The sequence below is a fragment of the Melospiza melodia genome, chromosome 28 (assembly GCF_035770615.1).
Source record: "Melospiza melodia melodia isolate bMelMel2 chromosome 28, bMelMel2.pri, whole genome shotgun sequence".
NCBI classification, from domain to species: domain Eukaryota; kingdom Metazoa; phylum Chordata; class Aves; order Passeriformes; family Passerellidae; genus Melospiza; species Melospiza melodia.
This window is the reverse complement of record NC_086221.1, coordinates 2,807,942-2,827,221: the sequence shown is the minus strand read 5'-3', so window position 1 is coordinate 2,827,221 and position 19,280 is coordinate 2,807,942. Positions and strand designations below refer to the sequence as shown.

Below are 19,280 nucleotides of genomic sequence, written 5' to 3'. Positions count from 1 at the left end.
TGCCCAGTGCCTGGTACGATGACCAGCATCCCTGGGCACCCCAGCAGTGCTCACCCACCCCGCTGCCGGGGTGCAGGTGCGGGGACAGCCCGAGCTGTGCGGGGTCCTGGGGATCATGTGTGTAGCAGGCTTGTTTCCGGCTCCCTGCAGGCTGCTGCTTCTGGTGCCAGAGTGAATTTGGCACCTGGCCCTCCTGCGAGGCTGGCGAGGGGGAGAAGAAAGGCCAAGCCCTCCTCGCCGCAGGCAGGAGATTCAATTCTCCCTGGGTGTGCACAAAGAGCGTTTATCTGCGGAGCAAAGCCCTGGAAACCACGGGCAGAGCGTGAAGGGCTGATTAGGGGCTGCTGAGGAGGGGTGCTGGGGTCGCGTGCAGGCACTTCCCTTCCCATTTCCAGGGCTTTCCATGGTAATGGCTCCTGTTCTCCTCTGTTGTTAGGACGTCACTCACACGCAGCTCCAACGACATCTGTCAAAACACGTCTCCCTCTGTCCTTGGCGCTCCCAGGGAAGAGAGATCCGCTGGCCCCATAATGAGCCTGACATCAATTAATCATCAGCCTTAAAAATTAGCATCGTGGCAGTATATGTTGGAGGAAAACGATTCCCCAGATGGAAGCAAAAATAGCCTGTGTTATCTCCCTCCTCCCGCGGGATGTGGTAACAATAGATCTACTAACGAGCCTGGAACTCGTTAAGCTGGGTTTGCCCCCCGAGGTGCTCTGCCTGCTGCCCGGTCTCTTCTCTCGACGGGGCTATGAGGGACCCTCTGGTGCAAGGGCTGATGACCTACCCTGGGGTCTGACCCTGCTGTCAGCTGGGCCCTCATGTGCACATCCCCCAGGCTTTGCAGAGAGCCCAGGATGTGCTTGCAATGCTGAGCCCCTTCCTGAAGCTGAATGTTTGGAGGGGAGCAGCTGTTCCAGGATCTCCCTCTTCTGGAGTGGAGGATGCTCATCCCTGAGTGGTGCTGCTGAGCTGAGATGGGGGTTCAGCTGGTGCCTCAAGGACATGTCCCACACTAGGAGAGCAGTCTCTTGTCCCTCTCCAGAGCGAGAGCTCTGAGGACTGCTGGTGCTCACAGCTTAGTGAGTGCCAGCTCCGATATTCAGGAGCTTGGCAGTGAGCTGGAGGCTTCCAGAGATGCCCTCTCTGGGGAGTGGCTGGGGCACCTTCTCTGGAGGCTCACGATGAGCTGCTCTTTGTGCCTGTGCCATGCTGGGATTTTCCATGCTTGGAGCTGCTCTTCCTTGTATCCAGGCCAGCTGTAGCCCCAGAGAGCAGCTCTGCTGCCTGTGGCTGTCTGCCACTCTGGTTGCTCACCCCAGGTACTTGGGAGATGAAGAACCCCCATCACCAGCTGTGTTTTGGGTCCATTTGAGTGTCTCTGATCTTTCAGTGTGGAGCAGCTCCACAGGCTGCCAGGGAAGCTGGGGAGGACATTTTGCATTCCTGCTGGAGACACATGAGGACTCTTGGGCTGATCTGGTGATGGACAGACAGACCAAGTGTCTACCAGAGCCCAGCTGAGGCCAGGGAGAATTATGTTTGCAACGCATTGCTCTGCACAAAGCTCTCAGTCACAAGGCAAGGGGGACAAAAGGCTCCCTGTTCACTCTGTCCCAGTGGGTGCAATTCCAACAGTTAAAAAGCAAATGTGAGTTGTTTGTCTCTGTGAATATAAAGCTTCCCCAAGCATGGCCGTATTCTGGCTGGGAATGGGAAATTTGGCTCTGCTAATGACTGTTCTACAAAACAGAGCCAACTCGAGCTAAGAGCTGCCCAGTCTGGCCCTTCTCTGCTGGCCCTGGTGCAGCGATGCAGGCAGAGCCTCTGGGGCCTGATAAATGCCCTTTTAGCCAGACCTGGGCACCCAGAGCAGAGGGATGAGTGTGAGGATCTTGGCCTCTTGTACACAGGGGTGACTGCCACCCATGAGCACCCTGCCAGTGCCTAGAACCTTCTCCTGTGCCCAAGGGATTCATTATCATCGACAGCAGGGAGCCCCAGGCAGGGGGACATCACATCAACTCATTTGGGGCATCTGACTGAGAGTCCAATGGCTGCTGTCACAGGGGCCTGGGGTGAGGGTGGGTCTGGGAGGAATGACTGCATCACATGCTGCACCTGGGCTTGGGGTGTGGACACATCCACACCATCTCCATGGATGATCCCCAGCAGTGATGGGGCTGTTGGGATGGCTTTGGTGCTGATGAGGAGCGTACCCTGTGTCTGCCTGCATGGGGCTGCCCTGGGGGTGCTTGACCCCCATGTCCATGACAGCCAAGCCATTCTGAGCACAGCCCATGGCATCTCCTCCTCCTTAGCTGCTCCTGCATTTCCCCATCCTCCCCTTGGCTCTTTGGGTCACAGGGCCTTTGGAGAAGGGCTGTGCAGGGTGAGGGAGGGTCCTTACGGGGTTAGGACATGGCTGTCACCTGCACAGGCCGTGCAGGGAGCCCAGATTGGTCCTGGATACTCTGTAAGCAGGGGGTGCAGGGTTCCCCATGCACCCACATCCCCCCTCCTCCACCAGGCAAAGCCTGGAGCGAGAGCTGGCGATGTCCCCAGATGCAGGGCACATCTGGAGGGCACCAAAGCAGTTAAGTGAAGGGCTGATTTGTGCTATAGAAACCCGCAGTTCCTTCCTTTGATCCTCTGAATCAGCCCATTGCCTTCCTCATATAAAGCCCCATTTATCTCTGCTCTTCCCAGTAAGTTTGAAGGCGGTCTCGGCTCGTGGCTCCTCGGCAGCAGCGAGCAGCCCGGCTTTCTCTTCCGCTGAAGCAGAATCAGGTGAAATCTCTATGGCAACTGGCAGATGACAGGGAGTCTTGTTGCCTTGGAAATGAGGCAAGGCAAAAAAAAAAAAAAACCCACCCAAAAAGAGCCATCTGGAATTTTGAATTTCCACAATGTCCAACCTGCGTCTGGTGATGCGTGGGGAGTGTGAACCCGCTGCTGCCGGCTGCTCCGGGGCCTCTGTGCTGGGGCCTGCCTGTGCTGCTCTGCCTCACCCTGGGGAATTAGGCCTTTTTTCCATTTCTTCCCCACTTTTTGGCTTTTTTTTGCTCAGGGTCTGCAGCATTGCCCTGGCCATCTGCTGGTGGCTGTGGGAAAGGTGTTGTGTTTGGGGTGCTGAAACCAGGCTGGACACAGCTGTGCTGTGTTGGGAGCCAGCAGGGCACTAGCACACCTTGGTAATGCAGAACTGTGAGGGCAATGGCAGCAGGCTCCAGGGCAAACTGAGGCATGGAGTGCTGCGTGACCAGTCTGACCCTCCTCTGTCAGCTCAGCACAGATCCCAGGTGCAGTGAGCACTGGTGACACTGTCTCCGTGTTCCCAAAGCCCTGGGGCTGTCAGCAGGGAGTTAGTGTCACTGTGTGTGGCTGCTGCTGTGAGTGCCAGTGGCCAGAGGCTCGGGGCATCCCTTGGAGCATGGATTTGGCCTGTTAACCTACCATCCCCCTCCTTCCCAAGCTGCACAAGTGTCTGCATGGGTTATTTTGGAGACCCGTGGTGCTGGGGACAGGGGTGTTGGGATGCTCCCAGCTCCTCTGGTGCTCTCAGGAGCAGCTCTGGAGGCAGGTGTGGCTCTGGGGTGAGTAGTGCCTTGTGCAGAAGCAGAGTCTGTCCCAAAACATGGGACTTTGGGCTCCCCCAGCTCATCAGCACAGAGGAGCACAGAGGTGAAATGCCTGGACATGGAGCAGCTAGAGGCTCTGGATCTGGAAAAGGAACTGTGGTTTGGATGTGCAGGTGGGGTGGTTTGGGGCCAAGCACAGCATCCATTGAAAGAATAACCCACAAATGGGCTGGAGGCCCAGTCTGGATCTCTCCAGTGGATTCACTTGGAAACTTGTGTATGGGAGAGACCCAATTAAGTAGATTTATGGCTGCTCTAGCCTGAGAAAGTCTGAATCCCTTTTAAAAGCTTGGCTCACTGGAGCCAGACGGGGTCCAGGCTCCAGGTCTCTCAGCCCTGCCCTTGTTATGAGCAGTGATTCTCAAGGCTTAGCAGCCACGATCGCCCCTAAAGTGCTGATTCGGCTCCAGTCCCAGCCTGTCATTGCTGCACAGCTGCTTATTGTCTGCTCTCACCTGCCTGCAGGGAGGTGGTGGCCCCCTCCCACGGCGTGGGGCTGCCCCTGCCTGCGCTGGTGGCAGTGGTGGGGATGGTGGTGGCGATGGAGATGTTGGCAGCAGTGATGACTGCAGTGGTGGGCATGGTGGTGGTGATAGGGATGGTGGTGGTGATGATGCCTGCAGTGGTGGGGGTGTTGGCAGGGGTGGGGATGGTGGTGGTGATGATGGCTGCAGTGGTGGGGACGGTGGTGGTGATGATGGCTGCAGTGGTGGGGTGCAATGATAGAGTCAGTGAGTGCAGGTAGGGAATTGGTTTCCTCCCCCTCTGCAGCCACTGTTGGAGCCTCCTGCAGAGCCATGGCATTTTGAAGAAGGGTCCACCAACATGTGAGACGTGGGGTGGCTGTGCCAAACCAGAGCCCTGTCACCTCTCTGGCTCCTCAGGGGCTGGTGCTTCTTGGGGGATTTGGGCTCTGCAGGACACATGCTGCCCCCACAGTGCTGCCTGCTGGAACCCCATTGTCTCCCCCAAGACTTGCTGCTGGCCTCTCTTCCCTCAGCCAAGGGCAAGTGCAGAACGTGCTGGGCCGTGTCCAACCTCCTCCCGCAGCCTTGCAGGGCCACGTGCAGAGCAGCACCGTGTGCAGAGGCCAGCCTGCTTTGCTGGAGTCACAGGTGGGCCCTCAGGTATCTGCAGCTTCCCCTGCACCTCACCATCACCGATGGCAGGAGGCTGTGCTCCATGTCCATGGGGAACAGCACCTCCAGCTCCACCAGCTGAGGGGCTGCTGCTGTCTTTCAGGGAATGGTGGCCAGGCTTTCCCCATCCATCTGCCTGGGGGCAGCAGAACACCAGCCAGCTGTCCAAGTACCCCAGTCCCCCATTACCAGGGTGCTGGCTGGCCCTGTCCCCGCCCATCAGGGAGCAGGACCCTCTCCTGACACTGCAGCAGAGGATGCAGGGCTGGCAGCTAGCCCTGCTCACACCAATGAAAGTAATAAAACCAGGAGTGCTAATGTACCTGCTGCCTTCTGGGTGGGGCAGCAGGTTTGCAGGAGAGTGTGGTGCTTTCCCAGGGCACTGAGCAAGTGTGGAAGACGCTGTGCCCAGCTTGTGTGCCCTGGGACATCTCCAGAGAGAGAGGGCTGATTTTGGTACATCCTTGGTGAAAGCATGTAGGAGTTGCAGGGATGGGGCTTGAGCTGGAGAACAAGGCCAACACTGCAGAATGGCAGTCACCCCACAGAGCCCTGTTAGCCATCTCCACTGCTCATTCTGCCTGTTTGGGAGCTGTTGGGGAGAAAAGACAGTTAAGCCCCAAAGAGAAGGATTGCAGGTTGCAATCATCCCCCTGCCCAGCCATCCAGGATGGGAATCAGAGCTGGATGTAATAATGCAAGGTGAAGCCATTTACTCCATTCAGGAAGACTGCAGGTGGCACACCCGGATGCTGGTGAGAGTCACAGGCTGCAAGGTGTGAGTGAGGAACCCACAGGGCTCAGTGAGGTTCATATTGGGCTCAGGCTGTTGGGTTTCCCTTGGGTGGTCTCCAAGTGCCAGGGTGGAAGGTTTTCAAGAAAAATACCAACAAAACAGTGCCTGTGCTGATTCATTCATAAACAGGACTGGGGGCAGGGCCTGGGGCAGATGGAGGGAGCAGTGTGAGCCTGCTCGAGGGTTTGTGGAGCCAGGGAGTGCAGCGAGGCTGGAGGAGGCTCACAGCCCCGTGAGAATGGGTTTTATTGCAGAGTTTATTAGTGGATTTTTCAATGCACTGGAAGGAATTGAGCAAGCAGTTAGAAATGTTTTCCAGCCTGGGGAAATTCGTTACAGCTACTGTGTAATAGGGGCCCACCGGAATGACTCAGGAACACCACGCAGCCTTTCCCGGTGAATTCCTGCTTGCTGTTGAAATCTTTACTGGGCCAACTGGAGTCCTTTCCCAGTTGGATCCTCTGAAATGAGACCAGTTGGGTCACAGGGCACAAGAAAACACAGGTGTGAGTGCCATGCTCATGCTGAGTGCAGACGGTGCACCCTTGCAAGCCTGGCACCCTTGTGCCAGGGTTGGTGTCGTGTCCTGCACTGCCTGCATATGGACACGTGGGCACATGTGCAAGGTCACAGGCATAGGTGATACTCCTGCACAAATGCATCTTTCTGCAGGCTATTGCTGCCATGTGGCCCCCACATGAATGATGCAAACACACACACACACACATGCACACACACACACACACACACACACACACACGAGAGTTTCTGTGCTAAGGCACATGGGGCACACGTGTCCCACGCATGCAGCCCTGCCTCGCCCCAGCAGGAGCTGGTGGCCACATGCTTCTTTGAAATGAGCTGTCAGAGCCATTTGGAGTTGATTATTTCCTCATTCTTTGACGTACTTGGCCACGTCGGCAGCACCCGGCTGCGGGGCCGGGGCTGCACCCCGACACACGGACAAAGGAACTGCTGCTGCTTGCTCTGGGAGGGGCAGGGAGAGCTGGACATGAGCACAGCCTGGAGCTCCCAGCCTTGTCCAGCCATGGTGCTGTGCTGCCCATCAGTCAGACTCACAGCAAACAGTGCTGTGCCCTGAGCCAGCCATTCCAGCACAGCTCTCTCCTTCTTCCTCCTCCTGCTCTTCTTCCTCCTTGGCTGTCTCTATATGCCACCCTGCAGATGCTCCTTCTTGTGGTGGTGGTACCTGCTGCTGCCCCACCTTGGCAGGCAGGAGATGGGGCGATGGGCACTGTGTGGGTCGGGGCCAGGTGCCCACAGTGCCAGGTTGCTGAGTGTGTGTAATGTGGTGGTCAGTGCTGGAAGCCATGCCAGGGAGTGCTGCAGGTCAGGGGGTGGTTGGGGCTGGGCTGAGGCTTCCTCCCTCAGTTTCCTCAAGTGCAAGTGGAGCTGTGTCATATTTGCTGATGTTGAAGGGCTCAGTTGAGAAAGGAGTGTTGAGTGGGAGCTCTCAGCTGAGCGAGAGTTGCTCAAGCACAGCAGAGAGTATAGGCAAATGAGAGCCAGCCTGGCACAGGGACAAGTGATTTGGGCAAAGGGCTCTGGTGACCTCCCAGTGCAGGGCCTGGGACAGTGGCTGCATCTCATGGCTGCCCTGTGCATGGTGAGAACGGGAGGCAAAGGGCCAGAGGCAGCACTGCCTTCCCCTGTAACAGCAGGATGGTCAGAGCCTGTGAGAGCAGTGGGATTTGCTGAGGGGGTGCAGGCCAGCCTGGGGCTGAGGCAGGGAGACATCAGTCCCTGAGCCTGCAGCTCCAGAGGAGTGGGGAGTGCTGCAGAACACATCCCAGCCATGGCTGCTGGGAAACTGAGCCTGGCCTAGGCTGAGTGTCTGACTGACCCTGCCACGGCATGGGCTGAGCCCTCTCTGCTGTCCATGCTCCAGCAGCTGGAAACATCTGGCTGCACAAGCTTGCTAAATCGATGTGGGGAGGAATCCAGCGCTCTCCTGCTGTTCCCACACTTCAGCCTCTCCCAGTGGCTCCGGTTTCGACTCAACTCTGGCACGCGGTGACTCTGTGAGCTCCGAGCCAGCCCCTGGGCCCTCGCTGCCCCTGGGGAGGAGGGAGCTGCAGGAGTCCCTGTGTCACCACCAGGACAGCACCGTGGGGGCAGATGGTGGCACTTCAGTGCTAGCAGCAGGGCGTGTGCCAGAGGTGGGTGAGCAGCTCTTCCAGTCCCAATTTGGCCCTTTCCAGGGTGAGAGCTGCTGCTTTTCCTGGAGTCTAGAGTGACCTGGACTGTCACCCAAGAACTGGGGTGATCTCATCCAGGCATGGATGACGAATGGGGCAATGGTTGAAGCTGGGGATGTGGGTCGGTGTCATTGCCCCGGAACTCCTGTCCCTGATGCTGCTAATTGCCACTGGTGGCCCAGCAGCAGAGCAGTGCAGGGAGGTGGTGTCCCTGTGCTGGCCCCTCAGCCAGGGCAGCTGGGGACACAGGCAGGCTCGCCCCGCTGCTCCTGGGGCTGGCACGGCCGGAGCAGCCCCGCTGGCAGCGGCGCCCGGGGAGGAGGCAGCGCCAGGCCCGCGCTGGCTCTGTGCCCGGGCAGTGGCTGCGGGTGGCCCTGGGGGAGGCAGACGGGGCTCTGGGAGGGAGCCATGCCCGGGAGGAGCACGCTGCCCGGCTGGCAGGGGGGGAGCCCTGCCGGCGCCAGGGGACAACAGTGACTCTCCATCCTGTCCCGCTCTGTCCTGGCCCAGCACGCAGGGATGTGGCACTGCCAGGGTGTGTGTGCCACCTTCTCTGGCTGCAGGGGCCGGGTGTGGGTGACAGCACCCACTGAATGGGGCCAGGGTGAAGGAGCTGAAGGTGCCAAGTCCTTTCGTGCATGGAGACCCACCTGGGGACACTGGTGGGTTTTGTATTGCTGTTCCCTGAGGTTCAAGGGCCCGAATCTCCCATTGCCCTACACACTGCAGTGTGACAGCCAGGGACCTGGCCACAGCTTCCTGCCCTGCCGTGTCAAGCCTGAAAATCCATCTTTGCAGGCAACTTGAGGGCAGGACCTTGCAGCTTTGAGGTGCCAACACAATCCTTTCTTGCCCCACCAGACAGGCATGGTGTCCCCTTGTCCCTGGCTGCAGAGCAAGGTGGGTGCCACTCTTCAGCACTTAGGGCCTCTCAAGCCTCTCCTGCACCCTGGTTCCCTGTGTGCAGCCACCTCAGCTACATTCCTCTCCTGTACAGCCTGTGCATCCCCATCCTGTGGCTCTGGGGACCACTTGGAGTTTCTGTGCCTTTGATTAATTCCTCCACGGGGGCAATGGATGAAGCTGAGGATGTGGGTCAGTGCCATTGGAACATGCACTTGGAGCTTCTGTGCCTTTGATTAACTCCTCCAATCTCCTCAATGGAGATTTAATAATGAGTTAATAATGACTGGTATCCTGCTGAGCCAGGTTCTGGGAGCTGGACTGGGGTGATTGGACACATGCAGGGATGGGTGTCCTGTGCTCTGATGTGGCTGGCCACACTGGGTGCCCTGTGGGCGCACCAGCCCTTTTACCTCATCTACAACTGACTTTAACCTGCTTCATTGAACCCGTCTCATCGGGCTGTTCCTGCCTGTCACCCCCTTCATGCACGAATCAGGGCTGCTTCACTGGTCTGAGGTGCTCCTGCCCAGGCAGGGGGGCAAGGGGAGCCTGGGGACGGGGCAGAACCTGTGGGTGCTGCCTGAGGTGTGGCCAGAGCGTGATGGGGGCAAGGAACACACAAGGAGCCCTGCTCGAGCACTGGCATGTGGCTGTGCCTTGATGGGGAGCTGCTGAGATGAGGGCTGGTGGTGTCCCCCATCCTCATGTCCCTACACTGGGCTGTGTGCTGGCAGTGTCCCCCATCTCCCATCCCTGGGCTGTGTGCTGGCAGTGTCCCCCATCTCCCATCCCTGCACTGGGGTGTGTGCTGGCAGTGTCCCCCATCTCCCATCCCTGGGCTGTGTGCTGGCAGTGTCCCCCATCTCCCTGTCCCTGCACTGGGCTGTGTGCTGGCAGTGTCCCCCATCTCCCATCCCTGGGCTGTGTGCTGGCAGTGTCCCCCATCTCCCTGTCCCTGCACTGGGCTGTGTGCTGGCAGTGTCCCTCATCTCCCTGTCCCTGCACTGGGCTGTGTGCTGGCAGTGTCCCCCATCTCCCATCCCTGGGCTGTGTGCTGGCAGTGTCCCCCATCTCCCTGTGCCTGCAGTTCACATGGTGCCGGTGCCGTTGCAAATCCTGAAGCGCTGGTTGCCACGTTACATTAGGAGGAGCCACATCCCAGGTCCCTGACGCCTGCTGTCACTGCAGATCCGTGGCAGGCTGCAGCTGAAATGCTGAAATCAGGGATCAAAGCCACAGTGGCACGGCTGTTGGTGCCCGGGGTGCACGTGCACAGGACAGGGACCTGGGGCTGGAGCCATGGCCCTGAGCCCATAGCACTGCTGGGGCTGTGCCAGGAGTGACCCCTGCTCTGTGCAGGTGTCTGTGTTCTCACTCATCTGTGCGGGTGTCTCTGGGCAGGGTGCACACCTCTGTGTGTGCAGATGGATGTACGTGTTTGTGGAGGTGCCTGTGTATATCTGCCCATGTGCACAAGTGGTTGTGATGTGGGCAGATGCATGTGCTCATGTGCATGGCTCTGTGTGTGTGTGTGTGTGTGTGTGTGTACACACCCATGGCATGGGTGTGTGTGTACACCTGGAGAGGTCCCAGGGCAGACAGAGCTTGGGGATCCTCAGCTCTGCGCTGTGCCTGTGGGGGCTGCAGCTGCTCCAGCCCTGCACAGAAGCAGCCACTCCTTCATGAGTGAGGCTCAGTGTCCTTCCCCCCCCGACATCCCCATTGCCTGCACACCAAGTGATGCTGCTCCAGCACTCATGTTCCCAAGCTGGAGCACCCCTGGGGCCTGAGGGATGCAGGGCAGGTTTGGGGACATTATTCTAGCACTGCTGATCCTGTCACCTATGTGGGTCCTGTGGCCCCACTTTGTCTCTGCCAGCTCATCCTTTCTGGACTGGATATCACCATTCCAGCTGCATGCTTGGGAGTGGCATTTCGGGGTGGTGCAGCTCCAGCCTGTGCCAGACTTGCCCTGTTCCTTCCTGATGGGCAGAGCCAGGGCTGTTAGTCATGGCCACGGGCAGGGGGGTGCTCCATCCATCCATCCATCCATCCATCCATCCATCCATCCATCCATCCATCCATCCATCCATCCATCCATCCATCCATCCTTTTAAAGCCTTCACTTTGTCTCTCCACAGACCCCGAGTCCCAGAGGAAGAGGACAGTGCAGAATGTGCTGGACCTGCGTCAGAACCTGGAGGAGACCATGTCCAGCCTAAGGGGCTCTCAGGTGTCTCACAGGTGAGGGCCCAGCACCAGACCCCCCCAGCCCCTTCAGTCAGTGTCCTTCCTGGGGCAGATGGGAAGCAGCTCTGCTCCTGGTGAGGGCCGTGTGGGTGGGAGGGAATCACCAGTGCTTTGTGACCTGGGGACCCTGTGCATGGAGGCTTGGAGAGAAGCCCCCAAACCCGTGGGGTGTCGTGTGGGGCTGCAGCAGAGTCCTGTCCCCTAAAGTGCTCTGGGACAGTAAAGGCTGGGGAGTGCTGGCAGTGAGGGGAGCTGACAGAGCAGAGAGAGGGGGTGAGGTCTGTTCCCAGTGGTCAGGTGACCCTGAATGGACCACCAGAGGTCAGTATGTCACCTGTACCCACCCCAGTTTGCACCAGAGGCTCCATCCCTGTCTGTGACTTAGTTTTTCTGCTCTGTGTAGGGTGATGATGGAGGAACTCTCAGCCAGAGCCCAGGAGCAGAGGTGGGGATGCCCTGGGGTGCCCTGCCCAGGCTGGAGCGAGGGAATGGTGGGGATGGGGACAGGGTGAGCACTGCATGGACAACCAGGGTACAGTGTCTGTGTTTAGGGGGCTCTGCCACACGTCTGGGACTGCCTGTGTCCCCCTGGGTCACTCACTTGAGATCTTGCATGGTTTCTGCTTCACTCTGGATTTGCAAGGTTGTGTGGGGGTTTGCCGGGAGCATCCTTCTTCTGGAGTGTGTTGCCACCTCGTGGTCTCTCTCGATCCTGCTTTATGTCTTGGAAGGGACAAAAAGCAGCAGCTTCCTCCCACCTTTCACCCACCATTCACCATTACAGACCTTCCCATGTCAGCCCTCAAGCAGCCTTGTCCATGATGAAGCAGCCCTTTGATCTCCCTCTTCATCACCTGAAATTTCTAGACCTTGGAGACCCAGCTCACCCTTGCTGCTGTTCCTGGATGTTTTCCAAGCCAGGAGCAGCAGAGAGCTGTGGCAGTGGGATTTGCATGGGGCCATGGCAATATTTTCTGAGCTGGCCATTTCCTGAAATGATCCATTACAGCTCTGCCATCCCTTTGCTCGGTGCAGGAGCTGGGTCAGAGCCCAGCACTGCTCATGCCAAGCCAGGGCTGCAGTTGTGTTAATTTTGCTTTCATCAAATGAGAAGTGTCAAACTCCACCCCCCTCCTCACCCCAGCACTCAGCTCCTTCAGAAATCCTTCTCAGCTCAGGTCTTAGGAAAATAGGGCGAGGACATTAAGGGTGATTAAATTAGCATTGCTGGTGGGATTTGACTGTTCACTATCACTTCCTTTCCTTGATGAGCTGTGAGTATATCACATGGTGGATGCCTCAGCTGCATTCCTGCCGTGGAGAAAAATGGCTATGGATAGCCCAGGGATCCCTACCCCTCCTCTCTGTCCCTTTCAGCAGGACTTAAACATGTGAAGCTCTTCCCTCTTATCCCACGACAGCTGAATTTATTTGGAAGCTTTTTTTATTCCAGTAGCCCAGAGCAGCCTCGGCAGCTCCCTGCATCCCTCCAGGAGCTCCTCTGCGGCTGTGAGCCAGATTTTCCTTTCCCAAAGCTGTGTCAGCTCTTCCCTGCTACGTTGTAATTACACACGTACCCACTCATTCTGCTCTTGGGAACACTTCCTACAAGTCTGCCCAATGCAGATGTCATCTGCAAGTCCTCTGGATGTGCCTGCATTGCTGGTGTCCTGTAGCTGCTTTGGGCTCTCTCTTTATTCGTTCCACAAACTATTCCTCAAATTTCTCTTGTTACCCTCACTGTGTTCTTCCATCCAGTGGCTGAGGGCTCAGTCTTTGCTGTTCCCTTGTTAGAGCACAGTGTTATTCCTGAAAGATGTCACCATACTCCTGGCAGCAGGGCTGCATGAATATCCTTGGGGCTTAGAGAATCATGAAATCACAGAGTCACTGAGGATACTCGGTGGACACTTGGAGGACACTTGGAGAAAGTTTCTAAGATCATCAAGTCCAACCATTTCCCCAGCATGCCATGTTCACCATTACACCATGTTCCCAGGAGCCACATCCACACGTTTTTTAAACACTTCCAAGGATGCCAAGGATGGTAACTCCACCACTGCCCTGGGCAGCCTGTGCCAGTGCCTCACCACCCTTTCAGGAAAGAAATTTTCTCCAATATTCAACCTAAATCTCCCCTGGCACAACTTGAGGCTGTTTCCTCTTTTCCTGTCCCTGTTCCCAGGGAGCAGAGCCCAACTCCTCCCCAGCTCCCCCCTCCTGTCAGAGAGTTGTGGAGAGCCAGAAAGTCCCTCCTGAGCCTTCTTTTCTCCAGGCTGAGCCCCCCAGCTCCCTCAGCTGCTCCTGGTGCTCCAGACACTTTCCCAGCCCTGTTGCCCTTTGCTGGACATGCTCCAGCCCCTCAATGTCTTTCTTGTCATGAGGGGCCCAGAACTGAACCCAGGATTTGAGGTGAAGCTTCTGTTCCTCCTGCTCAGAGACATGGTTGGCATCTGCTCTGAGCTGCTGGGAGCACATCCTCAAACAGCCTTTGTGCTGCTGACAAAAACAAAACCCTTTTAGTTCTGCTTTAACAAACTTCCTCGTTTTTTTAAATGTAGTTCCCTGTTTTAGATTCAATGCTGCAGCCTGGGTTTGGCTTTGGGTGCTCCTGCAGGAACCTTTAATCCAAGCTAGGGAATAATTTACTGATAGTAGTGTTTGGAGCCAATTTGAGGGCTGTGGGTTCCCAAGGAGCTGCTCCAAGAAGTAATAGTTTCTCGTGGCTAAATTTAGTTTTAGAATCACTGTTTGCCCAAAATACACCCTGAGAGGCACAGGGAGTGATGGAACTCCCCATTTCTGAAGTGCTTGTGGGCTCTGGGCTGGCTGCAGAGCACTGTGCTTGTGAGCAGCCCTCTCTTGGGGTCATCTTTCCTGCCCCAGATGCTGGGGGTTCAGTCTGCAGGGGTTCAGTGTGACGTGCTGCTGCAGGGACTGGTCCCAGGTCTGTCCCTCAGCATCCTTTCACTCACAGCCTCCACTCCCTGGCATGGCCCACTGTCACATTCTCTGGGATTGGTGCCACCACCCCAGCTTGTCCTGCCCTGGGTCTGGTGTGATCTTGTGGTGCAGATGTTGAAGTGCTGGGGGGGAAGGGGCTGAGCAGAAGCAGCTCAGACACAGGGGAGCATGTTCAGGCTTTCCACTAAAGGTGCCCTATTTGATGAGCTCAGCACAGCCAGATTTTGGGGCTGGAGCCAGTCTCCAGAATGGTGCTGATCCCTTTCCCAGGTGTGTTTGCCACCAGTCCCTGCTCTGAGGTGGGTGGACAGGGCTGTGGTAGAGTGTTGCTTTTGTAGATTGACTTGAGCACAGAGCCCCCATCATATCCCATGTCCTATTCCACCGTCCTTGGGGAGACATGGGCATCACTGAACACCATGGTGTGCATGGTGTCCTGGACTGTGGGACACTGGGGTGGCACTGGGCAGGGAAGGAGGGGACTGTCCCTTGCTGTCTGGGATGGAGATGGTCCAGGACAGACAGTGTCCCTGCAGCCACAATCCTGGGAGCCTCTGGCCTTGCCTGGCTGCCTCAAAATGGGCAGTTTTGGTATGTTAGCACTGGCAGACCCAGTTCTGGGGGGTGAGGCAGGGCACAGATCTCCCCTGCCCCCTGTGCCCTGCCTTGACTCCCTGCCTGCCTGTCCTTGCAGCTCCCTGGAGATGACGTGCTATGACAGCGACGAAGCCAACGCGCGGAGCGTCTCCAGCCTGTCCAACCGCTCGTCGCCTCTGTCGTGGCGCTACGGGCAGTCCAGCCCGCGGCTGCAGGCCGGGGACGCGCCCTCGGTGGGGGGCACGTGCCGCTCCGAGGGCACCCCCGGCTGGTACGCGCACGGCGAGCGCGCGCACTACTCGCACACCATGCCCATGCGCAGCCCCAGCAAGCTCAGCCACATCTCCCGCCTGGAGCTGGTCGAGGCGCTGGACAGCGACGACGTGGAGCTGAAATCGGGGTACATGAGTGACAGTGACCTGATGGGCAAGACGCTGACGGAGGACGACGACATCACCACGGGGTACGTGCCTGTGAGGGGAGTCCTGCCCAAACTGGGGCTCTGCAGGAGTTTCACCTGCTCCCGTTCACCTGGCACGGTGCGGGTGGATGGAGTGGAACGTGGGTTACCCCCAGTCTGGTTAGCATTGGATCATGTCCCCACATCCCAGGAGATGCTTCCCTGCTAGCAGTGCTGGTGGTGCTGGGCCAGATGGGTTTTCTTTGGGCATTCTGAGAGAATGAGCTGCTTTCCCAGCATGTGGGAAGTGTCCAGCTTGATCTGGGTGTTCCTGGAGCAGGGAGCTGAGAAAAGTGCATGGTCTGTAACTGCAGAGGCCCTGAGCCACAGTCCTGCTGCTTTCAGAAGTGCTCTTCAGTTTACACCAGTCAGTCTGAGCGGCTTCCTGTGACCCAGGCACTGTGGGGACACCCTGTGAGACTCCTGGTGGTCCATGGTGGGACAGGCTGGGTCAGATCTCAGCACCCCAGTGAGAACTGGGCACTGAGGTGTCATTGCTGATGGATGACTCCACATGGAGCAGGGTGTGCTGCTGAGCAGAGTCCCTCCTTGTGGGACTCCCATCAGCCCCTGTCCCTCCACCCATGGGGCCAGGGACATCTCCTGCCAGATGGGCACAACCCAGCACTCCCAGGGCTCACGTTTTCTTGCCAGATGTGTCCAGCTCCTGCTGCACTGTTGAGGTGCCCCTGACTTTGGCAAGGGTCCAGGGTTTGAACATGTTGGAGGTTTCCTGTTTCAGCACAGCAGAAAATAAATAACTTGGGCGTTTGAGCTGTCCCAGAGCCCGATGAGGTATTTGGCCTCCTGACAGTGCTGCTTTGGCCTTCCTAGGGTGGCTGTAGTCACATCAGTTTGGTGCAGGATAGAGCACAGTCTGTGGTTTCACACCCATCCTGGGGCCAGTGCTCTGTAGGTATGGCCTGTAGGTGCTTGTTGCAGTTGCAGGGGACACACCTTTGGCTATCTGCTGGCTTCTGCCCCTGCCTTACTCCAGCTGTGGGCTGAGAGTGTGTGGCACTGTGGGTGTCAGACCCATCCTCCCCATGGGCACTGACCTTGGGGGCTGCTCTGTGCTTGTGAATGAGGGAGCCTTGTGCTGCTTCCACACGGACCCTGCTGTAGATCTTAACCTATTGCTTGGCAGCCAGAGGTCCCATGTCACCACGTTCTGCCACTGGCCACTGGACAGTGAGATGTGACTGGCAGTGGGGTGGATTTGGGCTGCCCTGGATGGCTGAGGCTGCATCAGGGCTGGCTGTGGCGATGAAGGGTGCACTGCTCCCCATCTCCCTCCTTGTCTCACCTTGGTGCTGCTCATGCAGGCAGATAACCTTGGGGTGCCCTTGGCTTCAGAGGCAGTGGAGCAACACTTCGTATTCATCAGTCACAGAGCAGAGGGAGTGTGGGCAGGGTCAGAGACCCAGGACAGCTCAGCCCTGCACTGCTATGAGCAGGATTTACTTCTCCTTCAGGAAGGTGCAAGCTTTGGGGATGGATCCCTGCATGGCTGAGCCTCTGTGAGGCCCTGGCAGTGCACAATCCCTGGTGTGGGTGAGGCTGTCAGTGCTGTGGTGAGCTGGGCTGTGGGCAGGTGCCACAGTCCTGTTCCTGTGCAGAGTCCCCAGCATGGAGACTCTTGGATGTGCCTGGAGTTCTCTGCCATGCCAGAGACAGACTGGGTGCTCTGCACTGGGTACCCTCCCCAAGGAATGGTGCAGGAGTGAGCCAGGGCAGCACAGGACTCCCTTATCCTCAGGGGCATCTCCTGGGGATCAGCCATTTCACCGGGGTTGTTGCGGGCACATGTAATGAGTGACCTACACAGCTTCACAGCTTCATCCCCCATGGCCCCACAGCAGGACCTGGGGGGGTCTCCCAGAGCGGGCAGCATGGCAGGGTCTCTGTCCCAGAGCATGCCTTTGGCTGGGTGCTGGGGTACACTGAGGTGCCCTGTCCAGGAGCCTGCACAGTCTGGGTTCAGAGCCCGGGAAGCAGAGGAGGAGCATTCCATCCAGAGAGCCAGATAGGACAAGGAGCTGGCCAGGACCACCCGTCCAGCACAGCCCCTCATGCAGACCCCACTCAGCCAGCATAGCCCTTCACCCAGTGCAGCCCCTCATCCAGCCTCCATCATCCAGCACAGCCTTGTATCCAGCACAGCCCCTCACTCAGCACAGCCCCTCACCCAGTGCAGCCCCTCATCCAGCCTCCTGGCATCCAGCACAGCCTCTTATTCAGCACAACCCCTCACCCCGTGCAGTCCCTCATCCAGTGCAGCCCCTCATGCAGTGCAGCCCCTCATGCACAGCCCCTCACCCACACAGCCCCTCACCCAGCACAGCCCCCCTCACCCACACAGCCTCTCACACAGCGCTGCCCCCTCACCCATTGCAGCCCCTCACCCAGCCTCCTCGCTGGCTCTGACCTAGAAAGCGGCACCGCCGCAGGCCCCATCTCGCGGTGCTGCTAATGCACCGGGCAGGAGCGGCTGCTGCAGATGGGGCCGGCAGCCCCAGCCCGGGCCGCGGGGCAGCGTCCCCCGCTTCGCGCCGGCGCACGGCCCCGCTTGTAGGGCAGTAGGTCAGAGACGGCTCGGAGGACGCATTGACACGTCCCTGTCCCTGTCCCCGTCCCTGTGGGACACACAGACGTGTGGGGCTGTGGGATGTGCCCAGGCATGCCCGTGGCTCGGCGGGGGAGCAGGCTGGAAGGAGCGAGGGCTGAGGTAGGTGAGACACGGCTGGGGCAAGGGGACTGCCCGCAAGGTATGGAGGTGGATTCAGCTGGGTGGAGGTTGGGGTGAGCCCAGCCAAGGAGGCTGTGAGGGACTTGAGGCCCAGCTCAGAGAGGGAGTGGATGGTCAGGTCTGAGCAGGGATTGGCTGGGGACACCCGAGACCCAGCAGCATTTCTGTGTTAGCCAAATGCCCCGGCATCCTGGCTCCTCACCCAGCTGTGCCTGCATCCATCGGCATAACATTTGCCACTCCTCTCTACCTGCTGCTGGTTTCAGGGTCTGGAAAGCTCTTGTTTTTGCCCCCTATTTGGCAGCACATACCTTTTGTTCCCAATGTCACTATATCCTCCTTGTGCACTGCATCAGGGCAGGGACCTGGCACAGGGAGCACCCACCAGGATGTCTGGGATGACTGAAGGGATGGAAGGAATGGTGCTGCTCTCCTGCCCTGACCTGCCTGTCCCTGGGGCCCTAGGCAGGGCATGTGCACCCAGTCTTGGTGTGTTTCTCCAACACTAAAACATATTTACTCCCTTCCTTGGTCAACTCTGGTTCCCATCTGCCAGTATTCAGTGGCCACTTGCTGTTCCCTGCCCTGTGGCCAGTTCCAGGAAGGGTGCAGTGCCACCTCTGACGCTTTCCCACTCATCCAGGCTGGGGTTGTTTGCTGAACTCTGGAGGTCACCCCACCAAGGTCACTCCACTGGGAGCTTCCCCAGGGACATCTCTGCATAATGTGGGTGCCTTTGTGTGCAGACCTGCATGTGAACCAGGCAGTGGTGAGGAGCAGGATGTGCAAGCCAGGTTTGGCCTAGTTTTGTTCTGGCCATGTCCTGCATGTCTGAGCAGTGCCACCACAGTGTGGCCACGTGTTGGTGTGCCTGCCCCTGTGCCGTGTGTGCCCAGAGCCTGACCTGATGTGGTGTGTCCTGAGTAGTGGCTCAGCACCGTCCCTGGGTGTTTCCTAGGGCCAGTGGTGTCGCGGTGGGAGTGAGTGGGATGCTGCAAGGCTTTGCTGCAGTCAGGAGCTCATGGGGTACAGAAGGAGCTGGAGGGGCTGGCTGCTGAGTCAGCATCTTCTGCTGCGATGGCTGCAGGAGCAGTGATGATGGTCTGTGTGTGCTGCAGTGCTGTGCTGTGGAGGTGTAGCTCTGGAGCCAGTCCCCAGGGCTCTGCATGTTCCTTGGGGCTTACAGAGCACTGGGGGAATGTTTGTGTGACCCTGGGACTGCTGTGATTTCAGGATGTCCTTTTGCATCTCGTTTGTCGGAGGCGGAAAGGGAGGCAGCATTGCATCCCACCGCAGCAGTGGCAGCATCTGCACCCTCATGAGCTGGGTACTGCCCTGACTCTTCTTGTGGACATGAAATGGAGCTGAGGCAGCAGCTTTTGGAATTGGGAGTGCAGGGCACGCTGCTGGCCCACAGCACACCCCAGGCACCGTCCCAGGTCACTGTGGGGGTGCTGCTGACAGCCAAGCACTGCAGAGCCTGTGGTCCCCTCCAGCAGGGCTGGGGGCTGCCAGCAGCATCCTCCCAGGAGGGATGCTCTGGAGCTGACACCCGC

General features: G+C 58.2%; 1 protein-coding gene across 3 annotated transcripts in view; it reads left to right on the top strand.

Annotated features, from left to right (window-relative positions):
- NAV1 (neuron navigator 1) overlaps nt 1–19,280 on the top strand; it is a 63,000-nt gene that overhangs the window by 20,852 nt on the left and 22,868 nt on the right. For all 3 annotated transcript variants that reach the window (XM_063178133.1, XM_063178134.1, XM_063178135.1), the window contains 2 exons: nt 10,846–10,948; nt 14,613–14,978. In XM_063178133.1, the coding sequence (XP_063034203.1) occupies nt 10,846–10,948; nt 14,613–14,978 (469 nt within the window). The remainder of the gene's footprint in view (nt 1–10,845; nt 10,949–14,612; nt 14,979–19,280) is intronic.